Source organism: Apodemus sylvaticus, chromosome 5 (assembly GCF_947179515.1).
Source record: "Apodemus sylvaticus chromosome 5, mApoSyl1.1, whole genome shotgun sequence".
Lineage (NCBI taxonomy): Eukaryota > Metazoa > Chordata > Mammalia > Rodentia > Muridae > Apodemus > Apodemus sylvaticus.
The window spans coordinates 115,489,464-115,507,692 of record NC_067476.1 but is presented as its reverse complement, the minus strand read 5'-3'; the positions used below and the strand labels follow the sequence as shown (position 1 = coordinate 115,507,692).

General features: G+C 45.4%; 1 protein-coding gene across 3 annotated transcripts in view; it reads right to left on the bottom strand.

Annotated features, from left to right (window-relative positions):
• Shld1 (shieldin complex subunit 1) overlaps positions 1 to 12,761 on the bottom strand; it is a 61,963-nt gene extending 49,202 nt beyond the window's left edge. Inside the window, exons 1-3 of one of the 3 annotated variants that reach the window (XM_052183703.1) lie at positions 12,695 to 12,730; positions 10,812 to 11,008; positions 6,232 to 6,413 (exon numbers count right to left, since the gene is read on the bottom strand). In XM_052183703.1, the coding sequence (XP_052039663.1) occupies positions 6,232 to 6,413; positions 10,812 to 10,822 (193 nt within the window). In that variant the 5' untranslated portion in view covers positions 10,823 to 11,008; positions 12,695 to 12,730. Of the gene's footprint in view, positions 1 to 6,231; positions 6,414 to 7,379; positions 7,538 to 10,811; positions 11,009 to 12,694 lie in introns of those variants that run through there. The other 2 variants (XM_052183704.1, XM_052183707.1) reach the window with 2 other exon arrangements.
• Positions 12,762 to 18,229: the final 5,468 nt, after the last annotated feature.

The window sequence follows — 18,229 nt, the reverse complement described above, 5'->3', positions numbered from 1 at the left end:
CCTTTTACAATTTTTTAAAATGTATTTATTTTATTTATATGAGTATGCTCTAGCTGTCTTCAGACACACCAGAAGAGGGCATCAGATCCCATCACAGATGGTTGTGAGCCACCATGGGGTTACTGGGAATTGAACTTAGGACCTCTGGAAGAGCAGTTGGTGATCTTAACTGCTGAACCATCTCTCCAGCCTCCTTAAATCTTAAAAAATAAAATAAATTATCATTTTATGTGTATGATTGTTTTGCCTACATACTATGCACCAAGTACATACAGTGCCCACGGAGGACAGAAGAGGGTGTGGGATCCCCTGGACCTGGAGTTAGAGTCAACTGCCAGCTGCCACGTGGATGCTGGGAATCAAACCCAACGCCTCAGACAAGCAACCAGTGCTCCTAACCACTGAGTCACCTCTCTAGCCCCTCTTTCTTTTAAATCTTACCAGGTTTCATTTATTCAGTCTATTAGCCTTAACTGACCACCTACTACACACCAGGTGCTACCCTGAGAATCTACTCACAGGTCAAGGCCTAAGTTAGCAGACAGCAGCTGTGGGGCACCAGGCAGTCAGGCACAGGGAAGTCAAAGTGAATACAAAAGCATCTACCCTTAAAGGCTGCACTCCAGGAAGCTGGACTCCAGCACGCCAGCAGCAGCAGTAGCTTTCCAAAGCTCCAGGGAGGACTCCGTCTGCACAGCTCAGTGGCGACATGTGTCTAAAATACAAAGGCCTTGGCTGGAACCCAGGCTCCACTTCAAAGGACAAAGCCAACAGACCATCCTAGGGGCAGGTGAGAAAATGTCTTCTATTCATTCCAGCAAACAGCTAGAATCCAAGTCTCTGTTTCTTTCCTGGTTCCCACCTAAGAGGGTGGCTCTGATGTCTTTTCCACTGTTGCTCTGCAGGTAGCTGACAGGGGCTTCTTCCACAACGTAGGGTTAGGAAGGGTAGTGTTGTGTGTGTGTGTGTCTGTCTGTCTGTCTGTCTGTGTCTCTGTCTGTGTGTCTGTGTATGTCTGTCTGTGTGCGTGTTTGAGTATTTGTGTGTGTGTCTGTGTGTCTGTGTATGTGTGTCTCTCTGTGTGTGAATATCTGTCTGTATGTGTTTGTGAGTCTGTGAGTGTGTATCTGTGTCTCAGGTGAGCCAGGAGGCATGGTTAGTCCTTGAGAGGTGTTGATATTGGGGTGCCATTGGCAGAAAGGAACTGGGAAGAGGTAACTGCAAGTGCTTTAGGCTTAGCACTTTACAGTCCTTAGAGACCGCATGTTTGTGTGCCTTTAAAGTCCTGCCTTTGAAGTCAACCTGACCCAAAGTTGAGTCTCGGCTTTCTAGCACTCTTTAGACCAAATCTGAACACCAGCTTCTCTACGGTTGTTTCCTCAGGGGTCACACAGAGGTCAGAACAGTATTTCCTTTTTGGGGGGTGGCTCTAAGAATCAAAAGGCACAACATGCTGGGGGTGCACAGTGCTACGGCTCTTACCCGGTACACTGGGAGCCCTGCGGTTGCTGTCTGGCAACAACAGCAGCACACACACATACATACACACCCACGCACACACACACAGAGACAACACAGATACACACACAGACATAGCACAGACATACAGACACACACAGACAGAGCAGACACACACACACACACATGTGTATAAATGCCTATGGCACAGCACCTACACAGTAGGTGGACCATAACTCATCCTCCCTTACTGTCCCTTGTGAGTTAGGTGCGGGTATCTGTTGGACCACACCAGTCAAGGCTTTTCCTTGCACTGTAGGAGGACACAGATGAACGAGTCCTGGATGTCAGCTCACTCAGAAGCCTGTGAGGACAGCTGTTCTAGGCGTTGACCACCACGCCCAGTTTTCACACGGGTGCCGTGTACCTGAGAGCCCAGGTCCCCATGCTTATTTAGCAAGTGCTACACCCACTGAGCCATCTCTACAGCCCCAAACCTAGAATTTTACAGTTATGCAACTCCCAGTCTGAAGTGCCAACTGTAAGAGTTTATAATTGTTTCACTATGAGAACAGAGTTTTATAGAATTACAAAGAGATACCCATGTGAATTATAAACAGGATAAAGCATATTTACCTATTCTTAAATATTACATTATCTGGATACCTTTGAAGACTGGGATGTTGACAGACTCAAAAAAAAAAAAAAACTCATAAGAGACATTAAAACACTGTTAAAGTTTACAGCCACCCGCCAACAGGGCCCTTTAATCATCAAAGAGTTATTGTGCTTAACTCTCAAGTCTGCTATCCACATTCCAGTTCCCAGCACTGTTCTCAGACAAAAGTTCTAGTCTGAGGAAAGCGCCAAGATTTCCTCCACCCATACTGCCATGCCTAAACAACTGCAGAGAGAACTCTGTTCTGGGTCAGAATGCTCTGTGGGTATCTGCAGGACAAAGGTTCTGTGGGCCCTGGGAAGGTAGGTGACAGGGCCTACTTTATCAAGCCACCCAGACCACGGAAGACCATGCCCTAAGGAACCTGTGACCTTGCCTTTGAGGTCTTTCGTGGAGACCATGCATTGCTCAATAAGGCTCTTTGATTCTGCTTATCTGTGCTTCTCCTCAGTCCTGGAGCCAGGCGGTGAGCAGCTAACAGGCACGAAGTTCAAGGCCATTGCCAAATCTGAAGCTGGCAGTGATGGATGGATCCTACTCAACAGCCCATGGGTCGGAGTTGATCAAGGAGGGAAATCATCCAAAGAGGGAGGGAATCAGGCAGCTCAGGCATTAAGAGTTGGCTCAGCTTAAAACAGGAGTCCAGGCTTATACAGTGGGTGGTCCCAGGGGCTGGGTCCAGCTGCCATGGACCTGCACAGCCTCGCACCACTGCTGTATTGGTTGTTTTGAACAAATAAGATGGCTACCAGATTACAGAGTCCTGAAAATGAGGCAAAAGAGCTGAGTGAGGGCTGCCAAAGAGGAAGCCCAGTCTCAGAGAGACTCACACGCGGGGATGGAAGTCGCCCCAGGAAGACCTCTTGGCAGCAGTGTGTCTTTGCCCTTATCTGCGGGGACAGGCGTGGGGAGGAGTCTCCTGACTATGCCCGCGTGAGGCGATGGTTGTTTATTTCAACAGTACTTCCTGAGAAGTGCCGGCCTGGTAACCTCAGGACAGACACACAGCTATAAGGCAGACAGGAGCCCAGCCTCTCCTGCCTTTGTGTACCAGACATGAAATGAAAGAAACTTCCAAGGTTTTCCTAACTTATTCCTTGGATCCTTATAACTCTTTAATTTCTTAGAAAGTGATCTAAAAACTCATTCCTCTTGACACTAGTAGCCTCCTCCGGGGCACGGGGAGTGATATGGGGTTAGACATGTCCCGTAAGGGTAGGAAGTACCCATCAGCTTGGTTCCTAAACATGAGCATAGGCCTCTGTGCCAGGGCAGACCTCATCCGGTGGGTAGATGGGATGGAGGCCGTGTGTCTGGGGAAGAATAATCAAGGGGCGAAGAAGTAAAAATGGCCAGCGTCTTGGCTCTGTGGGCCCCTGTGTCAGGTGGGTTTGAAGAAGCCTCAGCTTGGGATCGCTGTGCCCAATGGTCCATCTTCCACTGTAGGCAGGCTCAGGACACCTGGGACTCTGGGGAAATTGAAGATTTTATTCATGTACATGGCATAGATGATGAGTTCTTCCTTCTCCACCCCAAATGAAGACCCTGATGCACCACAGACAGTCTACCAGCTTGGGACTTAGCAGCAGACTCAGCGCATACAAGAGCTGTGGTCCGGGATCCAGGATGTGCACCTGACCTTGCTCTATGCGTGGATCATCGCGACCCCCATCAGCCACCGGCTTTGTAAACTGTGCCAACAGAGAAAGGGTGGGAGGAAGCTGGGATTACACCGCCAGCGGAAACACCGCTTGTAGCCTCTGAAATGCACGACACTTGAGTCCTCCAATAGAGCTGATGGTGAGCTCTCAGGACATTAATTCATGTTAATGGAAGGTGCAGATTTCCTGGAACTATATACAAACCCGTCCAAACAGTGGTTTTGCACATAGATGGTTCTGGTGCTACGTCTCGGAGATCTTTATATAAGGAGGCTTTGCTTAAAACTTAAAATGCTATTAGCTTTACTTTTCCAATGGCTGCTCAGAGATGCCCAGCGCCAACCATCTAGGTTTGAAAGCAGAAAGCTTTACCATTAACCAAGGTCATGACGGCTCGACAGGTTGTAAAATCTGAAGTTGGGGAGAGGTGCCAGTCCCCATTCCAAGACAGTCCCTTAAAGTCACAGGCTAGCCTGTGCTGTGACTGAGACCTTGTCTCAAGTGAACAAACAAACAAAAGAGAACAGAAACGCTGAAGCCAGTCTTCTCCCCCCGCAGATAAGCCTCCTGCACTCTGCATCTCATGCATCTGGGCTTTGGTGCATGCTGCTGGCTTACCTGCTGCAGTTGCACATCACTGTCTGGAGGCTGCCCCACTCCATCACTCAACACTCCACTGTTTGCCAACTCATGCCTGGATTTCATGGAGATGGTGACAAAGGGCTAATGTGATTGAATTCTACTATATCTTTCTTAATTTTCTGGTGTTGGGATTGAACTTGGGACCTTGAGCATGCCAGGCAAGCTGTACAGTTGAGCCCTCAGCCCATGACTGGACTCTCATAGTCAGCTCCTGGTTCCTATCTAACTTAATAACTAAGGAGGCCACCGTCAGGCCTCCGTGCAGAGGCCCCGGCACACTCTGCTGTCTCTTCATAGCTGACTATATTTGGAGCCAAGCGCAAGCCACATGAGCACTGCCAAGGCTCCTGAGTGCATACTGGAGTTACAGAACACTGCAGAGCGACCCCAAATGACCTTCCAGTTGGAAGAGTCCTCAGAAGATGAACTTCCTAACAATACAGAACAGGAGACACAAAATCTAACATCCAGTTGGCTTGGGAAGAGGAGGTGTTAAGAGTCTGGGCTTGAACAGCAGTTGTGGGGATGGATACCCCTGGAAGTCAAAGTAAAGGCAAGCCTGGATCCGAGCACACAGCTGGTCCAGAACCGTCAGAACAAGAGGAAACTGTTGGCAGGAATCTGCTGATAGGCTATGGGGAGAAAATCCACAGCTCCAACCTCTTACAAACATGCGTTGATAGGAGAGTAAATGGACTCAACATAGAAATAAAAAACAAAAATCAAACCAACAACAACAAAAACAGTTCTTGCATGGACAGTACAGGTGGCTAGGTGTGGGAGCATGTGCCTGTATTGCCAGCACTGGGAAGGCAGAGTGAAGGGGACCAGGAGTTCAAGCCTAGCCTCATCCCACAGAAAGCTCAAGGCTAGCCCAAGTGAGTCTCCTTGGAGCCAGGGGTGGTGGCACAACACCTCTAATCCCAGTACTCTGATGGAAGAGGCAAGTAGATGGGGCTCTGAGTTCAAGGTTCGTCTGGGCCAGCCTGGGTCTACAAAGCAAGCTCTAGGCTAGCAAGGGGCACATTTACATTTGAATCCAGGTTTGTGAATTATAGACTGGATAATTAATGGGAAAGAGACTGGCGTTCTGCTTGCTAATTATCATTAGCCTTAAGCTATCAACTGCAATCCGTCAGGAAATTTTACAGAAAGGTTCTTCTGTAAATCCAGAGCACAGGACTGGGAAGGTGGCTCAAACCTGATGAGCTGAACTGAATCCCTGAGACTCACACAGTGGAAGGCGAGAGCTACTGATTCCTACAAGTTGTCCTTACCTACACACACACACACACACACAAACCATGGAGTGTACACACTCATACCCTGCATCCGTCCAGAGCCTCCTTCCCAAGAGAAGCACTTTAACCTCCCCATTCCCCAGCACACAGTAGGGCACACTGCTGTTTTCTGAAGTCTTAAAAGAACAAAATAGACTTCCATTCTTTTTATCAAATTGAGTGTCCTCCTATGGTGAGTGTCCTATGGACAGACATCAAAAACCGGACGACAAAACCTGCCTCCCTTCCCGCTCCCCTTTGTCTAGACACACTGTGTTTGGATCACCCCAAACTCTGAGCTCCGTGAGAGAAAGACCTGGGCGTTCACCCCCTCATCCCCAGTTCTGGAGCACCATCCTGATACTCAGGGAGGCTTTGAAATCCTTCCCCACAGCTTGGCTGGGTGAACTGCTTTCCTATGTAAGGTAACTTACATAATAACAACGACCACATGCCTGTGTCCCTACTAGTTGTTTTCTTAAAGTCGGCTGATTCACACAGTGTTTGTTACCTGGATCAGAAGTCAAGGAAGAAGGGAGAGGATGGGCTTCCAGAGAACTCAGAGAGCTGCTGGCGCCTCCCTGGCTGGCTCTCTGGGATGCTTCATAACCTCCAGGGTCACACACTGGGAGATCCAAGGTACAGCTCTCTCCGGACAGGCTGCTGGGTGTGGCTGCATGGGATTCCATAGGCCTATGAGGGGAGGAAAAACAGCTCCACGTCACCGGGTCTGTGCAGTAGGAGCTACCCAACGCACAGCACCAGGAGGCCAAGAGAACAGTTATTCTCTTCCCCTAAGTCATAGTTTCTCTTCTCTTCTCCTTTGAGCCAGTGTTTGGGTACCAAGTTCCCTTCACTGTGACACAGATATACTCCCACTTGAGAAAAATCAATCCTAATTTCATCTAGGAGCCAGGCATAATGACAAACACCTGTAATCTCAGTACTCAACAGGCTGACTGACTGAGGAGGATTCCAAGTTTGAGGCCAGCCTGGGCTACAGAGCAAGACTATCTCAAGACAAACAAACAAACAATAACAACCACAGTAACATATATTAGAAATATTAATTTCAAGCTGAGCGGTGGTGGGTGCACACCTTTAATCCCAGCACTTGGGAGGCAGAGGCAGGAGGATTTCTGAGTTTTAAGGCCAGCCTGGTCTACAGAGTGAGTTCCAGGACAGCCAAGGCTATACAGAGAAACCCTGTCTCAAAAAACCAAATCCAAAAAAAAAAAAAAAAAAAAAAAAAAAACCCAAAAAGAAATATAATTTCACTGGAAAAAGGGGCTGTTGTTAGAAAACCAGGAAGTACAGGAAGGGCACTCTTCTCCTATGAGGCATGGTGTAGAACTAGAATCAATGCTAATGGGAATGTCTGGGGTTTGGTTTTAGGGGGGTTGGGAGCAGACTACCTGGGAGTTTTTTTGTTATTGTTTCTTCCTTTTTTTCCCCCTTGAGACGGAATCTCACACTGCAGCCCAGCCTTTCTTAGCACTCGCTATGCAGGCCTGCAAACAGTCCTCGGGCCTCAGCCTCCCAAGGGCTAGGACGGTGGGTCTGAACTACACCACCTGAAAGGAAAATGTCTAGGCTACAGCAGAGGTGAACAAGTTTGAGATAATGAAAGCTGGACCAAGATTTTATAAAATGACATACTATACATGCCGGAGATACCGAGGCAAGCTGGGAGCAAGGACACACCCCAGGTTATCTGGTTATCCATCTGGCAGTGACAGGCAGGTGACATTCGTGCCCTCGGTGGCCTGGGACAGAGAGGTGAATATTCACCATAGGTCCTTCGTGGAGCTCAGAGTCTGGGGAGATCCAAGCAGAATCCCACTGTGTTGACTCTGAATTTAGACAAGTTAGACCAGAAGGGCAGGTGGGCTCTAGGAAGCCATTACCCCACCCCAGGGCTGCTGCTGGGAAGGCATAGCTAGGGCTAAAGGAAAGCATGGACGGGGAGAGTGGAGAGCCAGGTTAGTGGGAGAGGAGGGAGCGACAGGAACAAGGTTCTTGTATGAAGAGGCAGGGGTGAAATATGTTACTTTGTATGCTAATGCAAAAAAATAAGGAAAATACTAACAGCCACAGGCCTTGTGGTACAGATATATAACCAAAACTACTTAGGATTCTGAAGCAGGACAGCCAGTCTGGACCCTTAGAGGAGCCCCTGCCTCAGAATAATAAAATAAAATAAAATAAAATAAAATAAAATAAAATAAAATAAAATAAAATAAAACCAAGGACTGAGAGGAAGAAGAGGAAGAACCACGTTAGACCCACAATCATCACAGAGCACTGGGAATTTAAAATGAACAACAAAGATCACTTCTGCTAGGTATAGCTGCTCATGTCTGTAATCCCAGCATTCAGGAGACAGAGGACTGCTGCCAGTTTGAGTCAGCCTCTACTATAATCTGAGACCCTATCTGAAAAATCAGACAGAGAGACAAACTACCAACAACAAAGGATAATTTGAACACTGACTAACAAGCTGTTGGTCTTAGTTAGATGGCCTTGGAGCCTCCTACTCTGTTGTCATCTCTGGAAAGGACAGGAAGGGCCGGCCTGGCTTCTGTCAGCATCTTGCATACAGAAAGTCTCCAGGTGAGCTCTGAAGTCCTCCAAGGTGGCTTGCTCGATGAAGCACTGGAAAAGTTCGTGTTTAAAACTAGGAATTAGGACTGGAGAGATGGCTCAGTAGCAAGATCACTGGCCATATTTCCAGAGGACCTGGGTTCAATTCCCAGCACCCACATGGCGGCTTACAACTGAAACCATTTGTAACCCCAGTTCCAGGGGATCCAACACCTTCTTCTGCACTCTAAGGTCACTGCATGGACATGGTACACAGACACACATGAAGCACTCATGAAAACAAACTCAAACATGCATGTGCAATAAAAATAAAAATTAAAAAAAATTACAAAAACAAAACCAGCCAACCAACAAACAAGAAAACCCTGGCGTTTCCCTTCCTGGGTCTTGAATCTGTGGGGTACTGGATTTTACTGGAGAAGTCCCTTGCAGTACACCCACTGCTGCCCACGGGTCTCCTGAGTTGCTGACAGCAATCAGTTTTCTGATAGCCAGTACCCAATGCCACAAGCCACCTTGTACCATCCAGAGGTGTAGATGCACAGTTGCGCTTACACACTTGGTAGCTGGAAAGCAGGTAGGCTGACAGGACTGGAGCCTGCTCAATACTGGCCGCAGGCAGTCCCATGAGCGACAGACCCTCACTCCCTGCAGCAGTCTAGGTAACAGAGAATGCCTCTATGTCATAGGCCAAGGTCCTGTGAATCAAGAGTAAGGGGGAGATTGGGAACACAGATAAGGACGAAAAGGAGATCAGAACTTAATAAGTAGATGGATAGAGAGAGGAGTTAAGGAGGAAGCCAGCTAGAAGAGACAGTTTGGATGCCATGGCTGTGTCATCAATGGACTCAGAGAAGATGAGGAATGGATTTGGAAGAAAGCATTATTTCAAGTCAAGGAATACTATACAGCTGTTAAAAATGATAGAACACATGGAAAAGAATAAAAGGACTTGAAAGATCTCAAAGACATATGTTTAACGAATGAGGCAATTTCAGAATAATATGAGCAGTGTAATAAGGCTAGTTCCCATTTGTCAACAGTAGAATAGATTTGACCCCTACACCAAGTGCTTCACCTGCAATATCCCTGAGCGTGGAGCAGAGAATCCCATCATTACACTTTAAAAGCTGCTCCCAATGAATGAGCTCAGCTTGAAGCCCCTCGATCTCCAGTGTCTGGGCAGCCTCAGTGCTGTATAGCCTTGATCAGGCAAAGACAGCAAGTGAAGAAGACAAATCAACACTGACCCTGGCCAGGTCACCTTGTGGGAGGACACCCAGTCACACGCTGCAGACACTTGCTCAGGCAGAGGATCAGCCAAGAGATCAGCTGAGCACTTCTAAAAGGAGTGGGAAGATAAGGTTTCCAGACAAACCAGAACACTCCGTCTCTAACAGCTAAGCAAGCTCGAAGCTTCTGCAGGGGCCTCTGCGTGGCACCTCTGGCCTCTGCTTCCATTATGTAACCCTGCACAGGAGGCCTGTGGAAGCGAGTGAAGAGGTCAGAGATGAGCCTTCTGCTTGCCTTCAAAGGAGCCTTGGAAGAACATCAAACTGAGTGTCATTAATGAAAAGAATTCCCGATGTGATATTCTCGGTTTGCATTTTGAATCACTTAAATGCCCAAAATTCCAAGCTGGGCACTGTGCCAAAAGGAAACAAAAAGTCGTGCTGAAAAGGAGAATCCTTTGCACCATAAAATAAGCAGCAGCAATGTCCTCCTAAACACAGTGTCTGAGAGTCAGCAAATGTGCACAGGAGAAAACAATGAGACAGAGGGAACTGGGGGATTGAACCTTTGTCCTCAGGCAGACCAACTAAGGGTCTTCCTCTCCACGAAACTACACTGCTAGGCCTGCATAATGAACTCACATAGTTTCTCTTCTGAAAGCAAAAGTAAGAAGGACAAGGGGAAAGGGCAGCCAAAAAATATCCAGTCACCTCACAAGAAACACACAGTCCTGTATCTATCGCAGACACACATACAGAACATATAGCAGTGTGCACGAAGGAGACGGCCCCAGAGGCTGGAGGTATAGCTTGGTTACACTCAGCGGGCTTGTGCACCTTCCCACAGCCCCTCCCCCCAAACACACCAAAAAGACTGACTCTATGTCAGGACTAGATGGAACTAAGTCTCCCCCCAAATTCAAATCTGTTTTATTTTAAAAACATGTTATTCATTCTTGTTGGTTTGGTTTGCTTTAGACAGAGTCCCATGTAGCTCAGGCTGACCTTGAACTTGCTGTGTAGCTGGGTGAGAAACTGAACTTCTGACCCTCCTATTTTCAGCTCCCACTGAGTTGGGGTTATGAGTGTGTGCCTGGTTTATATAGCACTGGGGAGCAAATTCAGGGCTTCGTTGATGACAGACGAGTGCTCTACTAATTCTACTGGACACATCCTCAGCACTCAGTCATTCTAACCCCTGCCATGCCATCTGTGTATCCCAGCACATTCCTGATAGAGTAAAGGGTAAACCCACCACAGACACATGCAGAGTCTTGACAAATATCGTTTCTTGATTACTCAACAAGCTAGGAAAAGTCTTCTTCAACCACATAAAGAGTGGTTTTGAAAACCCATTGTACAGATGCTCAGTGAGGCCAGCTAAATGCTTTCATCTTGAACTCGGGAGCAAAATGGGAATGTCTCCACTTTCCATGGCCAGTCAGTGTTGTGCTAGAAGTGTTAGATAGCACAGTTAGACAAGAAAAGGAAACAAAAGGTATTCAGATTGGAAAGAGAGCTGTAAAATTATCCCCCTTAGCAGGACGCAGGGGCAGGGGATGTAGCTTGGTGGTAAAGTGCTTGCCTAGCATGTACCAGGCTCTGGGTTCAATCCTCAGGGCAAAAATCAAACAAAAATCAGATATGATCTTGTATAGAAAACCTCATGGAAGCCACAAAATGCATTTAAAACTAAACAACTTACACATGTTTGCAAGACATAAGACCATCGCATACACAGGTCACTTGTATCTTTAGACAAGTGATACGACCGCAAAAGAAAAAGTAAGAATCCATTTCCTTCATAAAGGCACAGAAAAAAAAAACAGGGCTGCATTAAACACGCACAAGATGTTAAATATGCACTAAAGAAATGGAAGGCATTCCGTGTTCATGGGTCAGAAGCCAGTATCTTAAGATGATGCTATTCACAGGGGTGGTGGCACATTCGTTTAGTTCTAGCAGATGCGAGCCTATCTCTGTAGATTTGGAGCCCAGTGAACTACACAGTGAGCTCCTGGCCAGCCAAGGCTACATAGTGAGACTCTGTCCTAAAATAAAACGAAATAAAATATGTTACTAGTGTCCAAACTGATCTACAAAACAAAACAAATAGTGCAAGCCAGATGTGATAGATAGCACATTCTTAAGATCCAGCGTTTAGGAACACACAAGCAGGAGGACCTTGAGTTTGGGGCCTGCCTGGACTGTGTAGAGACACTGTCTCAAAAGCCAAACAAGCAAACAAAATCTCTATAGGGATGAAGACAATAATCCTGACACAAAGACATATAAGTGAAAGAAAAGCAAGCCCCAAAGTAAAATCCCATCTGTCGGGCAGTTGGTGGAGTACTTCAGAAAAGTTAGGAAGGTCTTTATCAACATAAAAATAAGAATATACAGTTAAGCACTGTTAGTCATTAATGGAATGCGATTGTATCAAATCCCCAACACAAGCTTTGCAAATCCCTAGCCCAAGAAGCCAGTCACATACTTTTTTGATTCCGTTTATATACAATGCAAATTAGACAACCATAGAGACAGACAGCACTCTCATAGCCCAGGGCTTGGGCAGGGGCAAGTGGTGGGCGGAGCGAAGCTCTCGGATCCAGGACTATGCTCCTCAGAACACTTTTTATTTGACATGATGAGAACAGTCCAAGGTTATTACAAGTGCACAATTCCGCTACAAAACAGACTGTAGTTTACACTTTTGGTTTTATGGAAACGCCAAGTTACTAATACTGATGTTTAAAATTATAATAGACCCCTGGTATACCACGCTAATCCCAGCAGAGGCAGGGGGATATATCTGTAAATTCGAGGCCAGTTTGATCGAAATAGTGAATTCCAAGACAAACATGGCTATTTAAAGAGACCCTATCTCAATAAATAAATAAATAAATAAATAACTTAAAATATTAAAATAGATAATTAACTGGATCTCTACTAATTCCAGAGCCCCGTAGAGAGCGCAGTGGGCGGAGCTTGGAGCGGAGGGGCGGGGCAGGTGCCAGGGAAACCCGTGGAATAAACTTTCCGCTCCTCCCCTCCCTCCACGCTGCCCGGCTCCCTTCCCACTGCCCTCCTGGAAGGAAGAAAAATCGCAGAGGTTCCTCAGAACCCCGAGTCACTCACCCGCTGTCCGCACGAGCCCGGAACCGGAAGCGTCGGCTCCATCTTTGTTATGGAAAAAGCGAAGTTTAAAAGGAAGTTGTAGGTCTTTGCGGAGGTCAGAAAAGGGCAAAGCAAGTCGGCTGCGGCCATCTTAACTGAGGGCATTTGCCTGTGCCTCTGCCCGCACGAAGGCCATTTGGTATATTTAGTTGCTGTAAGTGCTCTTGTCGGACTCCAGAAAACCCTGGGAAACTGTTAACATGCCAAATCTCTTAAGAAGGACATAAGACGAAAACTGGCCTTGGCAGTACACTCTGAACCCAAGGCCTGGGGAGGACTTTGAGTGAGGCAGGACGATCAAGAGCTTTAGGCTAACAAAATTCTCTCAAACAGCATTAAAAATATTTTAATATTGTTATATGGATACTATTTGGGCTAAAAATTCAGGACTACACAAAAGGACAAAAGAGGAACCGACTGTTGAAAGACAAAATTCGAGGGGCTGGGGATATGGCGTAGCATGTGAATTGGTGTCTGGATAGGTGAGGTCCCAAATATCCGCCCCTCTCAAGAAAGGACACAGTCAGAACAAACTCAGCCTAAAGGTAGAGGAGAGTTCTAGAGCAGCATGGGCCTGCTTATGGGGAGACATGACTGAAAGAAATGGAAACGGAATGAAAAGCCCAAGTTCTAGATTATTGTCTTTATAGGTTTAAACAAAGGAGATTATATTGACCAGAACTATGGAGAAAACAAGCTTGTTTCCACGTTCACTTAAGTGGCACTTAGCACAAAAGATTCCATCCCTGTTTGGTGCTGTCCACTGGGCCTACTACTGTGAAAAAAAAAAAAAAGCTGGTCTAAAACAATTCTATTTAAACAGACTGAGGACTGTTTTCCTCCCACCATAGTCTTGAAGGGGTCCTGTATAGTCATGGGCCCTTCTAGATACTTACCTTTGGATGAGATCCCACACATTAGGAGTCCAGCAAGTTAGAGGAATGTTTTAAAAAATAGTTCTTGAGGGGTTGGACAGATGGTTTAACAGTTAAGAGCATGCTTCCAGAGGTCCTGGGTTGAGTTCACAGCATTTACATGACAGCTAACAACCTTTTCTAAATCTAATTTCAGAAAATCCAGTGTCCTTTTCTAACCACCAAAGGCACTAGGTATACACGGTACAAAACACTCATACACATAAAGTTTAAAATGTAATTTTAAAAATATTTAGCTAGGCAGTAGTGGCACACGCCTGTAATCCCAGCACTCTGGGAGGCAGAGACAGATTTCTGAGTTCAAGGCCAGCCTAGTCTACAGAGTGAGTTCCAGGACAGCCAGGGCGATACAGAGAAACCCTGTCTCGAAAAAAAAAAAAAAAAACCAAATCCAAAAATTCAAACAAATAAATAAATAAATAAAAATAAAAATTTAAACATAGTGCTTGAGCCAGTTGTGGTGATAAATGTCTTTCCATTGCTAACGTACCTGAAGCAGGCTGTTCTGTGAATTCAAGATCATTCTAGTCTAATTATCTGTTTCAGGCCAGCCAGATGTAGAGATAGTGAGACAGTCTATCTCAAAACAACAACAACAACAACAACAACAACAAAAAGCAAATATTGCTTGAGGTCTGGCCATTCAAAGACTACATACTGTGAAAATGAATACACAGGTGTCTTAGGGTTTTCATTGCTGTGAAGAGACACCATGACCAAGGCAACTCTTCTATGAGACAACATTTAATTGGGGCAGGCTTACAGTGTCAGAGGTTCAGTCATGGTAGTTTGCAGGCAGTCATGGTGCTGGAGAAGGAGCTGAGAGTTCTACATCTTGATCTAAAGGCTGCCAGAAAAAGAGTAACTTCCACGCAGCTAGGAGGAGGGCTTAAAAGTCCACCCCAACAGTAACCCACACCTAACAATGTTCTTCCCTGGGCCAAGCATATTCAAATCACCACAACACGTAAAGACCGTCGATCTCCAGCACTTCACCTACATATGATTATCTGTTTCTTTTAAATACCCCATGCTTGTTCTTTCTCACCCTGAGTTTTTCTTCACCACAGCTTCATTCCTTAGGAACATTCTTTTCTACTTTCTGGTCCTTGTAAGCTTTTCTACTTTCTGGTCCTCTCTCAGCTTTAGAGAGTTCTCCCTCCAGGAACCTTCCCTGACTTGTTAAATAGAAGTTGGCTATTCCTCCCAGGAGAACTCGATTTATACTTATCTCTTTAAATCCTTTTGCTTTTCCTTCTTTTCCCACAGAATAGTAGCTGTCTGAAGAGCAAGGACCAGGTCTATATTTTGCATACTTCCATCCAGATCCCAGTTCAGTGACCCAGGTTGAAGTGCTCCCATAGTCAGGAATGGGTGAGTCCCTCCCCGAAGTATCTCTCATTCACCACCCACACCTGACTCAACAATTACACCCAAACATGGCTTTACTACCTGTTATCAGTGAAGCAAAACTTGGAGCCTTTGCCTTTTGCCGTTATCTCATTTGTTTGGTAAACAATTTATGTGTCTACCTCTCACATGCTTTGGTGTAGTTTTTCCATGATGAAGGTTGTTTTTCCCATGGAGCTTCCTGGAGCAAAGTTCTGAGATCTCAGTAACTTTGCTTAGCCTGTGTCTGTGTCTGACCATTCTCTTTCATCACTTTCTGAGCACGAGAAATTAAAACTGACTGAAACAGCCTTCAAAGCAGAATCTTAAGTTGGGTACAGTGCATGGCCAAGCTCTGAAGTAGGAGAATGACTTGAGTCTGCCCCGGAACATCCCATCTCCAAACAGAAAAGGGAAAACAACAAATCTTAATCAGCAAAACACAGCACGACTCATTAAGCATGGTGGTGTGTGCCTATAATGCCAAGTTTAGAAGGTTGAAGCAGGAGGATTGTGAGTTCCAGGACAGTCTGGGCCACATCGTGAGAGTTATGTAGTTGTAAGACAAGATACCATGTGGGTGCTGGGAATCAAATTTAGGCACCCAGTGCTCTTAAAAGTCAAACCACCTCTCTAGCCCTGATTCTCTGTTCTTTTACCATCGATTATATAAAGGCTACGTAAACTGACTTACATCACAATTTTGTATTTATATAACTTACAGTTTTCTTTTTCTTTCTTTCTTTCTTTTTTTTTTTTTTTAAGATTTTATTATATGTCATGAGTACACTGTAGCTGTCTTCAGACACACCAGAAGAGGGCATCGGATCCCATTATAGATGGTTGTGAGCCACCATGTAGTTTCTGGGAATTGAACTCAGGACCTCTGGAAGAATAGTCAGTGCTCTTAGCCACTGAGCCATCTCCCCAGACCTTAAAGTTTTATTTTTTAACTGTTTTTAATTTATTATGTGTATGTAAGTATGGGTTTGTACACTTGAGTGTATGTTCTTCTATATACCTTCTACCTGAGGTCAGAAGACAGCATCAGGTGCTCTGGAACTGGAGTGACAGGCAGTTAGTTATGAGCTGTCTGATGTGGGGAAGGGGACTGAGGTTCTCCAATACAGCAATACATGGTCTTGACCATTGAATCATCTCTCCAGCTTCTATATTTGTATTTTATGAATAAATTTCTGTGTAAGATAAGCCATCTGCTTCAGCCGTCTTTCAGCAAGAGGAAAAGAATCATTTAGTTGAAAGACCAAAATAGCTATTTTCAAAACAGGTTGAGGGCCTTTGAAATTATTTTATCTCTGTGTCATTTTGAACCTTGACCTACCAACTACTGCCATTTGGGAAATTATCCTTATGAAAGAGGAAAGAAAACATCACAAAAGTTCAAGGGTTAAGTAATAATGAATCTGAAAACATATTATTACTGTTTCAATGATACTATAAAGATACAATTAGATATTTAGTTGGCACTTAAGCTTCTATCAAAGAGACTATGAAGTTCCCAACTAGACCCATAGATCTACAAGCATAGTTCAAGTGCAATTTCCCAGTGACTTCTCAGTACCTAGTATCTAAGTCCCTCAGTCAGCAGCACTTCAGTATTTACAAATAACAGAAGGTCAGACTGTAAAAATGAAAAATATTGGGTTGGAGAGATGGCTCAGTGGTTAAGAGCACTGACTGCTCTTCCAAAGGTCCTGAGTTCAATTCCCAGCAACCACATGGTGGCTCACAAACATCTGTAAAAGGATCTGATGCTATAGCTGTACTTATATACAGTGTACTCATATAAATAAAATAAATCTTTAAAAAAAAAAAGAAAAGCATTACTAACACAAGGCTACTCAAGCAATAAGCACTCTGAAAACATCGCACAATGGCAGAATCTACAGTTCATTTCCTGGCTCTCAGGGTTGTGAAAAAAAGAGTAAATAGCAAGCCTGCTGCAGATTCTGATGGTCAATAACTGATTGTCAACTTGACAGGATGTAGAATCATCACGGAGACAAGCCTCGGGGTGTATCTGGGAGGAATTTCTCTCCTGATTAGTTGAGGTGGGAAGACCCATCGTAACTGTGGCATTCCATGGGCCGGAGTCATAGGCTGAACATAGACACTGAGCTAGCAGCCATCACTCTCTGCTTCCTGCTTAGATGCATCCTGTACCTGCTGCCACACTTTCCCAACTGTGCTGAACTGAATTCTTGGAAACTGTCAGTCAAAATAAAGCTTTCCTCCTTAATTTGGGTCTTGTCAAATATGTTGCCACAGAAACAAAAGGTAATTGATACAATGCTAGAGGCAGACATATCTAATCCATGGCCTAGAGCCACCTTCAATTATATATCCCTGGCTGTCTTGGACCTCACTGAGTTGACCAGACTAGGCTCTCCTCGAACTCAAAGAGATCTGCCTGCCTCTGTAACCTGCGTGCTGAGATTAAAGCTATGTCCCATTACGCTCAGCTCATTTTTTATGTCTATAGATAATTTCATTTTGTGTATATGCAACATTTGCCTTATCTGTTCTTCCGCTGGTGGATATCTAGGCTGCCTCTTTAAAGCAGGGTCTTTAGGGGTAGCTCAGCCTGATCAGGAAGTTACTGCATACCCTAGGCTTCTTTGAAACTTTGGATTCTGCAACCTCATCCTCCCAAGTACTGGGATCAAAGGCTCTTGGCACCCATAACAAATGCCTTTTGAGTAATGTACTCAAGATAGACCTCGCTGTATAGACTAAGCTAGTACACAGAGAACCAGAGAGGCCTTGCCAAGAACATCTGACTTCAGCTGCCCTTATCAGTAAGGTTTGAGCCCTGTGTGATTTTGCCATCATTGCCTTTAACACTGATCTCAGAGATGAGAAAAGATAGCACTCCACGATGGTCAATGCCCAGGCTCATCTACTCCAAAATGACTGGCCACAAATGTTTAACAACCCCCTTCCTATTGTACCTCCTCCTTCTCTTCCTCCTCTTCCTTTCCCCTCTCCTTCTCTCTCCTTCCCTCTGTCCTTTTACTCTCCTCCTTTGCCACCCCCTCTCTCCCCTCTTATAGCTTCCCTTCTGGTGCTGTGAGGGTATCTGTGCAGGGTGCACAATGGCCTCACTGTGCCCTTCTTATCCTTAGCTAAAGGTAGCATATCTGGGAACCCT